The sequence below is a fragment of the Lutra lutra genome, chromosome 9 (assembly GCF_902655055.1).
Source record: "Lutra lutra chromosome 9, mLutLut1.2, whole genome shotgun sequence".
Classification (NCBI taxonomy): domain Eukaryota; kingdom Metazoa; phylum Chordata; class Mammalia; order Carnivora; family Mustelidae; genus Lutra; species Lutra lutra.
The window spans coordinates 67,407,703-67,420,165 of NC_062286.1; the positions used below are offsets into that span (position 1 = coordinate 67,407,703).

A 12,463-nucleotide genomic window follows, 5' to 3' on the forward strand; every position below is an offset into this window, starting at 1 on the left:
CTAGTGGATGACTGCCATTGATCTATTTAAAAGCAAAGCTCTCGATTCCTAATTATGGAGACTCCAAGTCATGTCTGCCCTTTTTTATGGGGAACTTCTAGAAACCAAGTTCTTGGACTGATAATAATTCAAATTCAAAAATATAAACACAGGGTATAAAACAGAGGTTGAGATTTATTTTCAAGGACCTCAGAATTTCTTGGGGAATTAAAAAGAAAAAAGAAAAGGAGAAAAGGAACACACACATCAAGACTAAGATTCTGACTTGTCAGCTCTGGGCAAGAGTCTGGACATACATATTTAAACACAACAAAACACAACAAAAGACCACCAACAAAAAACCCCACCCCTGTAGTTGTTTCTGATACTCAACCCAGGTATGACTTGAAAAGCCATGGCTTTGAGTCACAGTTTGATGGCCCCTTCCTGTCCCCTTCCCGCCCATGTAATTGTGGGCATAGGCAAATTATTGACTATCTCTGCGCCTATAGTAATAATATTATCTGTAATAGCAGGAACTACCATCCAGCGACTGTGGCTATGAGGCAGGCATAAGGAAAGGCACCCTGCGTTATAATGCATGTGATCCTCACAACAACACATTGTACTAGAACAGAGGGGCCAAGTAACGTACCCAAGGTCACACAGCCAGCATTACTCAGAAGAGTCTGCACCTAGGTCTGTTGGATTCTGCTAAGCCAATTCCCCCCAACAGGGCAAGTCCCACCTCAGAGGCTCATTTTAAGGATTCAACAATGCAGCACGGGAAAAGTGTCCGGCTCAACTCTCACTTGGCCCCCAGGGGGACAGCTCTGGGCAGACCGGCCCAGCCCACTCACTTTGCCCCGGCACACAGAGCGCACACACTCCACCAGCTGTCCCGTCTCCAGCTGGAAGGCCCTGCAGCGCTTCATCTCCTGGTCCCACAGCTTCACAGCACCTCCTTCTTTAGTCCTAAAAAGGATCAAGAGGCACTTAGCATGTTGGGCCACATCCTAAGACTTGCTTGTGACACCCTAGACCCTGTCCCCATCATCAAGGTCACAGCCGCTGGGGCCCAGCAGGATAGACCCTCCAGGGTGGCCTCTTTCTTGGCCCCACTGATGGGTGTTTACAACCTTTTGGACTGGCAGGTTTCCTAGAATACTTTCAAAGGCTGCTAAGGTAGAAGGAAGGAGAATTGCAGTCTAAAAAATCAAACCATGTTGTTAGATCAAACACGAAGGGAAACGCTTCTCTGTTTTTCTGCTTTATTCTCGTATCTCTGTTCCCACGGGAACTTCTCTCCCCTCCTCCCCATCCTCCCATCCCCCAAAGGGCTACGGAGACGAACACCTGGTGATCAGCAAAGTCGCTCGGGTCGACCAGGAAACCACCCCTCCCCGTCTCTGATCTATACCTCTGAAAGTTTTGACCTAGGGCCCTCTTGGAGGAAGGGGAGACTGATCTCCCTGCTACAGAAGAAAAGATGGGAGAATGAAAATCTGCATTCTCTCCCAGTGGGAATTGCTTCTGGCACTCTCTCCCAAGACAATAAGACAAAAAGAGAAAACCAGCCACCCCAGAGGAGTTTCAGCTTACGGCCGCTCTTTGCCACCAGTCACTATGAGTCCATCCCGGAGGGTCGTGTACATTGTGAAGACGGGGCCTGTGTGAGCCTTGGCCACCAGCCGGATGAGGAAGTGGTCCTTCCACACGTAGACGTCTCCATTGATGGCACCCGTGAACGTGAGGTTGTTCTGTAAACAAAGGGACACCTTCTACACCAGGACACTCATAGCAGCTCTCAAGAGGGTCCCCTCCCAGCCACCTGCTCCTTGCTTCGGGAACCAGAGTTAGAGAAACACAAACACACGCTCAAATTGACCCTCTGTGCTAAGGAAAGGCAAAAGACTCGACAGGAGATGACCATGAGGCACCTATGATAGAATCACCCAGCCCTGAAATTCACTTTCCTGAGTTGCTTTGGGGCATGAGACTTCCCCATGTGCATGTCTGCATGTAAATGAACTTCCATCCCGGGATGGATACATCCCCAGATGACTGCAGAGTAAGGGGCAGGACTCCAGCCAAACTTTATGGGCTCGTGAACAAGGTACAGAACCAAGAGTTGGCTGGGTTTCAGAATGTCCCCAGGGGAGCCTGCACAGCCCGCTCAAGGGGTCAGTTGGGACGTGTAGCACAAGAAGGCTGGGGGATCGGGAGGCTGTCCGGGGGGCATCGTTCCCACGCCCTCGCACCTAACCCGGGCCTGACAGGCTTGCAAGTCAGTCTGCCTCTACAATGATGAAGCTCCTGCCTGGAGTGACTGGGGCTCCTACCTTTTGGAATGAATATTTTGAGGGGAAAAATGCAGTCAGCTCACCCGGCTACACTAAGGAAAGGGAATAATGGTTGCAAGTGAGCCAATAAAGGAGAAAACGGGGAAATAGCTTTCTTGTTCTTTGTAGCTTCGTGCCTATAGGTGCCCCTATACCCATGCCCGGGGGTCAGGGTCCCCTCTCAGTAAGCTTTTGCTGGAACTCACAGCACCGAAGGCCACGGAGAGCATCGTCTGCATCTTGGCAGCCTCCATGGACCCGATGACCCCCTTCTTATAAAGCAGGGCGCTGCCTGCCAGGGTCCAGAACTTCATATGTTTGACCCCGACAGACACAAATTGGGTGTCTGAGTCGGGGCGAAATTCCACCACAAAGATGCGCTCCAGGTGACCCCCTCTGCTGGCAACCTTGGCACCTGTATGGGTGAGAGATTCTGATGAGGGGGCGTCCTCCCACACTCTGGCCAGGCCCTGAAGCACAGCTCAGGATGGCTCTTCATCCCAGCAAGGCCCAGGGAACACTGCAGATGTTCCTTCTTCCTCAACAGCACCCTCCCAGCCTCAGACACTGCTCTCAAGGTGGAAAAGAAAGAGTCTGGGAAATTTCCAGAGCACCAGGGCTACTAACATAATCCCCCATCCCCCTCCACCCCCACAGACCACATCTAGGCACCCATGAACACAGCAGGAAGGGATGGCCCCAGAGTGGAAGCTTCCAGATAGGAGAAAAGGGCACCCTTCATTTCCCCACCTCTGATCTCTGAACCCACCACAGGATTCCTGCCCACCGGCAGCGGGAATGTTACTGGAGACTCCCATTCCTTTAGACAGTTCTTTATTTCTTCCCAAGATTCTCTGCTTTTGCGTTCTTCAAAAAAAAAGTCCTTCGCATTCCTTTTTCTTTTATGGTTTTTGGGTTTAAAAATTCTACCTTTTATACCTAATTACTAGTTGTTTCCTCAACCCCATTTATGTGTTTGACTCATATGCGGGGCTTTAACTTTTGTCCTCAGACAGTCCGAGCTCCACCATTTATTTTTCGAGCAATTTTGGGAAAGTTATTTGAACCTCCTGGTGCCTCAGTTGGCTCATCCATAATTTGGGGATAATAAGCGCTCCCATTTTAGAAGATGTTGTGAGGATTAAAAAGTCTGGGACAATTGAAGCCCCAAGAGCCGAGCTGGGCACAGCGACTGTTCCGGGGGCGTCAGCAGGTGCTGTGGCCACTCTCCCCGCGTCGGGTCTAGACCGGCCAGCTCGCCTCTCAGCCTCCAGCTCACACATATCTGTTTTTAACTCATCATTGCTCTTCAGCCTTTGAGTTTTTAATTTTTATTTTACATTTCTTTCCATTTTCTTCAAATTTATTCTTAATGTTTTAGTTTCAATTTCCTCTTAATTATCTCCTCTTCCTATTTACTCACACGTATACGTTTTTTCTCCTCTTCAGTTAACATTTTTAAAAAAAATTCCAGTTCAGTTAACAGCCAATGTTCTATTAGCATCAAGGGTACAGTATACGGATACTTCTGTACATTTCTCAGGGCTCATCACATAAGTGTACTCTTAGTTCTCTTTACCTGTTTCACTGTTTGTTACGCGGCTCTCCAGCAGAGTGGCGGTGCTGGATTCTCGTGCAGCTGGGCCTGTGGCCCTCGGCCTCGCCCGCCAGGAGCAGCAGGGGGAGACCCACACGGTACCGCTCAGGGCATCCGTCTCAAAAACACGTACTTCCCTACCTAGGGCTTGGAGGCTTGAGAACTCCGGTTCCCAAGGATACCATAAACTAAGTTAAAAGACAAATACCACAACGGGAGAAAACATTTGCAACACTTACAGGACAAAGACATATCGTGAGCAATCAGTACAAAAACTACACGTCGTAAGAAAACACGAACAACTCTCCCTTCTCCAGCAGAAATAAGGTTTGAAGGGCTGGATTACAGCCAAAGCAATGCACACGGGCTGCCAGGGAGATAGAAGACTGTTCTCTGGAGTCGTGGGAGAAATGCTGTTTTACTTCGCACCTTCTTTTAAGCGACTGTTTTTTTCTGGTCTTACTCCACGGACCCTTCTAATTGTGGGGACACCTGTGTCCCACCTTGCACTGGCTTCTACGTTGCTCAGAACAAGTTTCATTTAAGTATCAAGGACCTGACAACGTGCATTTTATATAATAAGCTCATTCTGTACTCAACTTTGTTTCTTAACTACACACACACACACACACACACACACACCCCGAGTTCCACAAAAACAGGCCTCCAACAAATGAAGAATAAATAATATGCTCTCTAATGTTAAAAAAATGTAGATAAACCGCCCGCAAAACTGTATCATCTGTAAACAGGACTTGAAGTGAAGGAAAAACCACACACAATCGGCTCAGAAGAGCTGGTGGTTGGTGACACATGAGATATTCTTACTGCTCAGAGCCCTTCTGCAGACACCCAAGCGCTGGCTCCAACAAAGACATGGGAGAAAGTTCCCCAAGAGAAGGCTTCTCTTGATTATGTTTAAATGCTTATTTCAAAGTCCTGGGTCTCCGGTTCCCCCATCTGGAGGTCAGAAGGCACCCCCAGGTGAGCAGGAGTCTGGGCTGGGGCAGGGCCGGAGCAGGGGCAGCCCAGAGGGACAGATGGCAGAAGGGAGGAGAGTGGGCCTGAACTGAAAGACCAGCCCATGTGCGACGGGGGGGCAGGGGGTGCTGACGGGATGACTCTCTTCCAAGGAACTAGGCACAGACTTGGTCCTGGCTGCTGCAGACGGCAGAGTTCCTCCCATAGAAGAAAGGCATAATCAAGCATCTTAGGCCCTCGCAAGAAAGGGCTTTATAACAGATCTCCAGCAGTGGGTGGGCTGCCTTGGGAAGTGGCGTGGGCCATCTGCCTACAGGTATTTGGCTGAGGATGGGAGTCGGCCTGTCAGGAGGGCACCTGCAGGGACGACTCCACGCGGGGGATCCGGACTGGTCCTTCCAATGTCACGAGGCCACGAGTCTATTGTTTAAGACCCTCAATGTCTCATTGGGGGCTGAGGCTATTTAAGAACAACTCGACATGACAGGAGATGAAGCTGCATGCCCAAAACATAGATTATGGGGCCATTTGGACACAATGCACTGAGGAACAAGAAAATGAGAGATGACGGGATAAGATGAACGAGTCTCATCATAAAAGTCTGCAGCCATCAAAAGAAATGAAATCTGGCCTTTTGCAATGACATGGATGGAACCAGAGGGTATCATGCTGAGTGAAATAAGTCAATCAGAGAAAGACAATTATGATCTCCCTGATATGAAGAATTTGAGAGGCAGAGTTGGGTGTTTGGAGGGCAGGGAAGGAAAAAAATGAAACAAGACGGGATCAGGAGGGACACAATCCATAAGAGACTCTTAATCTCACAAAACAAACAGGGTTGCCAGGGGGAGGGGAGGTGTGGAGAGGGTGGTTGGGTTATCGACATTGGGGAGGGTATGTGATATGGTGAGTGCCGTGAAGTGTGTAAGCCTGATGATTCATAGACCTGTACCCCTGCGGCAAATAATACGTTACATGTTAATTAAAAAAAAAGAAATAATGCAGAGAGATTCCATGTATCCTTTGCAAGTTTACCACCATGGTGGCATTTTTGAAAAACTATACAATGTCACAATCAGGATGTTGGCATTGATATAATAAAGACAGAGAACAATTCTATCAATTAAAAAAAATCAAAAAATAAAAGTCTGCAGGCTCCCAACCTCTTTTTCTCACATGGGGACCCAGGAGGGATTGGAACTTAGCCCCCAGCTCTTTCTAACTCCCTCCATGGGGAGGTGCTGAGATAATGAGCCTCTAGAAGCCCTGAATTGGAGAAGTGCCACCTCCGTGCGTGCCTGGCTCAGAGTGCCCCAGATACAGGCTGCCGGGCTGGAGACAGACCTCATTAATATCCTAGCTAATTGGATCTGTTCTGCCAACCTGAGAATACACTCGAAAGATTGCACATCTTTGATTCTAACCTGAACATAAATTTAGTAGTAGCCTGTGTGTATGTGTGTGCGTGTTGGGGAAAGGCAAGAAAGAAATCCTGTTACTAAATGTAAACCTTGATTATAAGGTGAATCTCCATTTCAAAAGAGTTAAAAATGCAAAAAAAAAAAAAAAAAAAAGTGTTTCTGAGCCCACAGTGGTAAAATCCTGCCCCAGTTCCCGTAATAAGGCAACCAGGGTGACAAGGCTGCAGTGGGATCTAGAGGTCACGGAGGGAATGTCAAGGACATGGACATTTCGGTGGGAAGGGAATTAGGACCGAGATGGAGGTGGCCACGGTCTTCCGCCTGAGGAGGAAGGCTGCCAGCAGAGAGTACCCACAGACCCTTCCTCGACCGGCCAGGACTGCCCTGGCCATGGGGCCCAGGGGTCTGACAGGGAGTTTCTCCGGGATCTAGAGACCCTGGTTTCTGCCAACCCAGCAGCAGTGCCCACGGTGGGCTTCGGAGTGAGGCCCGTGGAGGTTTGAGCCCCACACACACCACAAGCAGGCCTCCCCAACAGACAGACAGCCTAGCTCCTTTTACCTTCTTGCCAACGCCAGACGGTGATGGTGTGCTCGGGGTCCACTCCCACTGACACCAGGAGCTTCCCGGTGGCACTGAAGTTGATGTAATTCACCCCTTTTGAGTGGAAGCACCGCAGCATCGAGAGGGTGTGCTTGGTCATGGCGTCCCAGATGTGGATTGAAGGCGTCGTCCCTGAATGTGTGAGGCATGACACAGAACTGAGGCTGGAGAGCGGGGGTCTGGGGGCATGCTTAGGTTCACCCCCAAAGCCTTTTTAAGACCGGTCTTTGGGGTGTTATGGTTACTGGGCCTCACAGACCTACAGCCTGACCTGGCCAGCAGTGAGAGACGAGACACAGCTGCCGTGCTTTTAGAGCCGGGGGCCTAGGGGGCATCTGTGTCCAGCACACACAGTCGTGGAGGGGTTCATACAGAAGAAACTGGTGAGCTCAGCGATCTGTATCTGCAGTTTCGCCAGATACAATCAGCAAACGTGACAAAGTGACATGATTTCTCTGTGCAGATTCCAACTATTCACAGGGGAACAGCCTTACCTGGGGTCTCGGTCTTATCAACTGCGTTGGGTGGACAATGGCAATGAGGAAGCGTCAAGGGAAGACAACAGCTAAAGTGAGTCACGTTTCTAATAGTGAGGCACTTAACAGCAGCATCGGGAAGCTCCACATTAAACTTAAAAATGGACATGAGTTCAATGAATACAAGCAGAAGGAGGTGTTTGTAAAAACTGCCTTCGACACGACAAAGTTAAAAACAACAACTGCAACGCGCACACACAGCACAACTTCTCACAAATGTGAATCAGTTCACATTTGTCCTTGGCAGTCTCCCAGGGTCCAAAAGAGCCGGGCACACAGACTGCAAGCCGCCCTCGCCGAGCACAGTCCCAGGCTGCAGAGGGGGTGCTCTTTATCTCACCTCTTGGCATCTGAAAAATTACCCCCACAAGTCCACAGGGATACGGGCACCCGTTTATTTGGATTATCAGGCTCTGGTCTGACTTTATGATCCCTCAGAATCCCTAATCACTGGATATTTCAACCCACATGACACAAATATTCAGGGCTCCCGAGATAACAGCAATGTCGACAATGGGTAGGTGTCAGCAACCCGTCCGCTCCCTTTCCAGATAACCGCCCATCAAGCAGGGTCTCTGCTTGGCTGCGGGAAAGCTCGGCAGCTGCAGGACTCTCCTACCTATCTGGCTGGTGGCCACCACGTTCCTGTACTTGGGGTGCTGGTTCACTGTGAGGCAGAGGATATCGTCCGTGTGCTCCAGGTAGAAGCTCTGGCTCCCTAGGGGCAGACACAGGAGGGTACGTGGGGGTACAGACCTCTCAGGGCAACCTCAAAACATTGTGTAGGCCTGCAAATGCCTTGTAAAACTGAGCGACGAAGGCCCCAAGTTGTCGATTTTAGAATCCTGCCTGAGGAGCTGGAAGACCATTTTCACATTTACATATTCTATTCCAGGCCGGGCAGAAGAGCTGGGGTCTATTCTCTAGCACCTGCCGGCTCCCCTGAAACCCTTCCCGCTATCTGTGGGGGTCTGGAGCTCAGTCCAAGTGCAAGGCTTCCAGGGTCCAAAATGGTAACAGAGATACTACCTAACTGAGCAAAATGGCACCACTTACTCATCTGAAAGGAAGGCTATGGAATAGGAAAATACTTAGGGACTCTCTTCCAAATCCTCCTTTCTCAAATGGCACAGGTGAGGTCTTCACCCCATCATACCCTCACTCAACGTATGTCACAGGAGGTAGAAGAAAGAACAAGAAATATGTCCTCATTGATTGACTGTGGCAAATGGGTTTGCCCACTTCCAAGGTGGCCACTGTTAAACCCATCCAAAGGCCGAGAACTAAGAGATAAATGGCAGCACCAGTAGGCAAAGAAATAGCACGTTGCTACAAAAATGATAATATGTGGCTACACAAAAAAGAGAAAACATATAGAAAATTTCAAGGCCCTCCTCCCCACAAAAGACAAATCATTATGTGCTCAGTGACTTTGTCTAAAAATGTATGACAAACAAGTACACAGACTTGGGAAGGAGCATAAACATTTGAAAAAAGAAAGGGAGTCTGTTTTAAGATATGAAGCAAATAAGGCAAGATGTGAACACATTTAAATCCGTTGGCAAATTAATGGGTGCCAAATTAATTTCTGAATACTTTTTTTTGGCTTGCGGTATTTCTTTTTCAACTATTTAACGTGAGTCATCCTACAGTGAAGGGACATTTGGGGTGTTTTGCTAATGCTTTAAGAGTTCTCTTTCTTCTGGCTAACCAGTCAAAGCAAGCCAAACTTAAAAACCCAAGCTGCTAAAAACACTTGGTCACTGTGAAAAATTAATGAGCAAAATTCCCCTGGGCTTTGTTCTTGGTAACTGCCTGCAAGGAATTTCTCCACTCCCCACACCCTCTTTCTGGCTCCTGTCCATCCCTCCCAGCCTATGAGCAGCTGATGGAAACGTGGACACCTCCCTCTAAGGGCTGACAGCAGGGTGTTGTTAGAAAGGAAGAGGGCTTTGACCTTTGCACATGGCCCTCCACACTTTCTAGGACCAAGGGATTCCAGTCAGAAATTAAGAGGACAGGTTCCCACAGGCAGAGATCGCACCAGCTTCTGGGCATCTCAAGAGTGGGGGAGGCAGGCAGGGCGCAAAGCAGAGCCTCACAGGGAACCCCGGGGCCGCGTTACCCGTGGAGAGGTTCTGCAGCACGCCGGCCGCCGCTGTGTGGAAGATGATGTCCGCGCCGTCATTCAGGTAATGCAGGTTGTTGCGACAGTCGAATCCCCTGTAGCCAAACACGTGGTCGAGAGCCAGCTCCTACATTCCCACACACAGATGACAGCGGCCCTCAGAGGGAGCAGGAGCAGGGCCACAGGCCCACACTCCGGGGGCAGCCAGTCCCTTACCTCATGGGAACTGCGCGGCTGGTTAGACAGCCAACTCTGGCTTCTGGTCTAGCGAAAGAGAAAACGCAGCCCTTTCTTTAGTTCCCTGAAAGGCTAGGGGGACAAGGCTCACATATAGAATTACAGGGAGTTTTCTGAATAGGCTAGATAAGCTTCCAGGCTCTCCAGGTGAGTCCAGGCTTACTGATTTGATGCCCTACAAAGGTCCCCTGGAAGTTTTGTGTCTGTGCCTTGGCAGGCACTCTTTGTTGGGGGGGGGGTGCGGAATGGTGGCCCAGGGATTTGCTTTGATTCCCACAAACACCACTGGGCCTGGCAGAGCAGAATATCCAGGCAAATGCCATGCTCCTTCTGTTGCCTGGTGCTTGCCCTACAAGGTTTCTACATCATTTGCATTTTTTTTCAACAACCAGATACTGTTCTGGGTTTATAGTCTTTTTCTTCTTTTCATCTCATCTTCCGTGACAAAGAGCAGCGGCTGATTAAGATCACATCAGTTATTAATGCAATTTGATGCGTACACGTACTGTTGGCAGCTCTTCTGTGCCAGGTGTGGTGCTGGGGAGGTGGGACACAAGAGTAAGAAGCTGTGGGTCCCTTTCTCTACGTCCCCTGATTCTAGGTTCCCTGACCTCTCTCTCTAAAGCTCATCAGTTGCAAACATCGGATTATTTGTCCTAAAATACCATAACCCCTCCTTACTCCAGAACACTCACTGACTTTCACTGCCTGTGGGATGAAGCTCAAATTCCTAAGCTGGCATAGTTACCCCCATTCACACAAGCTCTGTGCCCCTTGGTCCAGCTGAATTTCTATTTAGCCCACTTATCATGAGCTTTCCTATCTTTATGATTTTGCTTTTTGAAATCTCTCTTGCCTAGAGAGCCCTTCTCTTCCTTTCTTCTCAGCCTCCTCCCACGTGGATGTGTCCCCCAGAAGCTGCAGGTGTGGCATGTGACCCCTCATCCTGGTGGACATCGAGTCAAACAGGGCTAGTCAGATTGTTTCTCCTGGGAATTTAGAATTGAGGACACTGGTAGGCTTGGCTGTCTAAGTGAGGAGATAGAAGCTCAGGGGCTTGGTCATACCCATCATCTACCAAAATAGTTCAAGAAGTCTGCAGAAAAAGGGAAGGATGCATCAGACATATAGGGCCCTGACGGGCAGGAAGAAGCACCATTTTGGTTTATGGTGGCTTCTCAGCTTCTGGATGCTGTCTTTTCCTAAAGCTCAGCTGCATCTTCTGACCTGTGCTCTGTTCCATGATAAATCCCTCCAATTAGTTCTCCTTTTCCAATAAAAAACAATTTAAGATGGATTCTTCTGTCCTTAGTGAGTTCACAGTGTGCTAGGAGGGAGAGATGAGTGAGAAATAATGGTGATAGCATGTGTGACAAGGGCTGTGGATAAGGGGTGTGTGTGTGAGGAGTGTAGGAGGGTTTAGGATGAGGAGAATTAGGAAGATTGCACATAGGACATGCCAGAGAAGAGCTTGGAGGTCCAAGGTGTGGGGAGGGTAGAAGACGCGCCTTCTAAAACACAGGAGCCTGAGGGTCACCCCAGTGTTAGAGAACATTAAGTAACAGGTTTGGGAACTGGAGATTTGAAGTATGGTGGCAAATCACAGGTACTGAAGCTGGAAGAGGGTCCTGGTTGAGGTTTTGAAACCATGCACTTGAATCCCCCAGGGAAGTATGGGAAACTTCTGGGTCTTAAAGCTATTGCATTTTAGAGCGTGAACGCTGTGGGCACCAAGACATGTGTCAGAAAGGGAGGGGACTCTGAAGGCAGAAACAACAGCTAGGAGGCTCCTCTTAGAAAAGAGCAGGTCCACAGAGTGGCAATCCTCAAGTAAGAACAACCAAGTTCAAATCTCTGTTTCCTGGCTTGGAGAACTTGGGCATGGGGCCTAATCAGTCGCTTAACTTCTGGGAGCTGGTGTTCTCATCTGTAAAATGGAAACAATAGTACTACCTTCCTCCCAGGTAGGAGACGTGCATAATATACGTCTCGGGAAGTACGTACGCAGTGCCCGGCTCACTGCGAGAGCTCACACAACATCAGAGACGCGAATAAGCCCCCTCTTCCCCTTTGTGTCTCTTCTCCCCTGAGGGGGACTAGGTCTGATGTAAGGGAGTCAGGTTCGAAGGACATGGGATATTTGCAAGTTAGTACTGACAAGACCTAGTGAAAGGGCTGAAGAAACATGACCCAGTGGGTGAGAGTCCCTGGGATCAGGGCCACAGTGCCATGCAGGAGGGAGAGAGGACAAGAGCGACCTAGCAGGTCCATTCAGGTTTACTAGAAGGTAAACGCAGATGGGCCTGCGCAGATGGTGATGTCCACTAGGCAGGCCTTACAACACTGATATCAGATTAAAAACAAAATAGTTTAACCTCCTTACCTCAACCAGTTTCTTTTTTTTGGTGATATTGTTCTTCTGGAGTTTCTCGGGCTGGGGAGCTGCTCTGCTAACGGGCGGTCTGGAACAGAGAGTAACAACAAAACAAGACAAAACAACCCCAAAACATGGTGTTGAACAAAAGGCAGCAAGGCTGCCCCTCCAGTGAGCTCAGGTAAGGCCAGTGCCAGGGTCCCCGCCCCCTTCCCCCACTCAGCAGACCCTCCACCTGGGTTTGTTGTGTCCTGCTCCCTCCTTT

The 12,463-nt window shown here is 49.3% G+C and overlaps 1 protein-coding gene across 2 annotated transcripts in view; it reads right to left on the minus strand.

Annotated features, from left to right (window-relative positions):
* EML6 (EMAP like 6) overlaps positions 1-12,463 on the minus strand; it is a 272,951-nt gene that overhangs the window by 10,838 nt on the left and 249,650 nt on the right. Inside the window, exons 31-39 of one of the 2 annotated variants that reach the window (XM_047743695.1) lie at positions 12,208-12,286; positions 9,804-9,851; positions 9,585-9,714; positions 8,079-8,177; positions 7,418-7,438; positions 6,882-7,055; positions 2,528-2,736; positions 1,582-1,739; positions 840-954 (exon numbers count right to left, since the gene is read on the minus strand). In XM_047743695.1, the coding sequence (XP_047599651.1) occupies positions 840-954; positions 1,582-1,739; positions 2,528-2,736; positions 6,882-7,055; positions 7,418-7,438; positions 8,079-8,177; positions 9,585-9,714; positions 9,804-9,851; positions 12,208-12,286 (1,033 nt within the window). The remainder of the gene's footprint in view (positions 1-839; positions 955-1,581; positions 1,740-2,527; positions 2,737-6,881; positions 7,056-7,417; positions 7,439-8,078; positions 8,178-9,584; positions 9,715-9,803; positions 9,852-12,207; positions 12,287-12,463) is intronic. The other variant, XM_047743696.1, reaches the window with a different exon arrangement.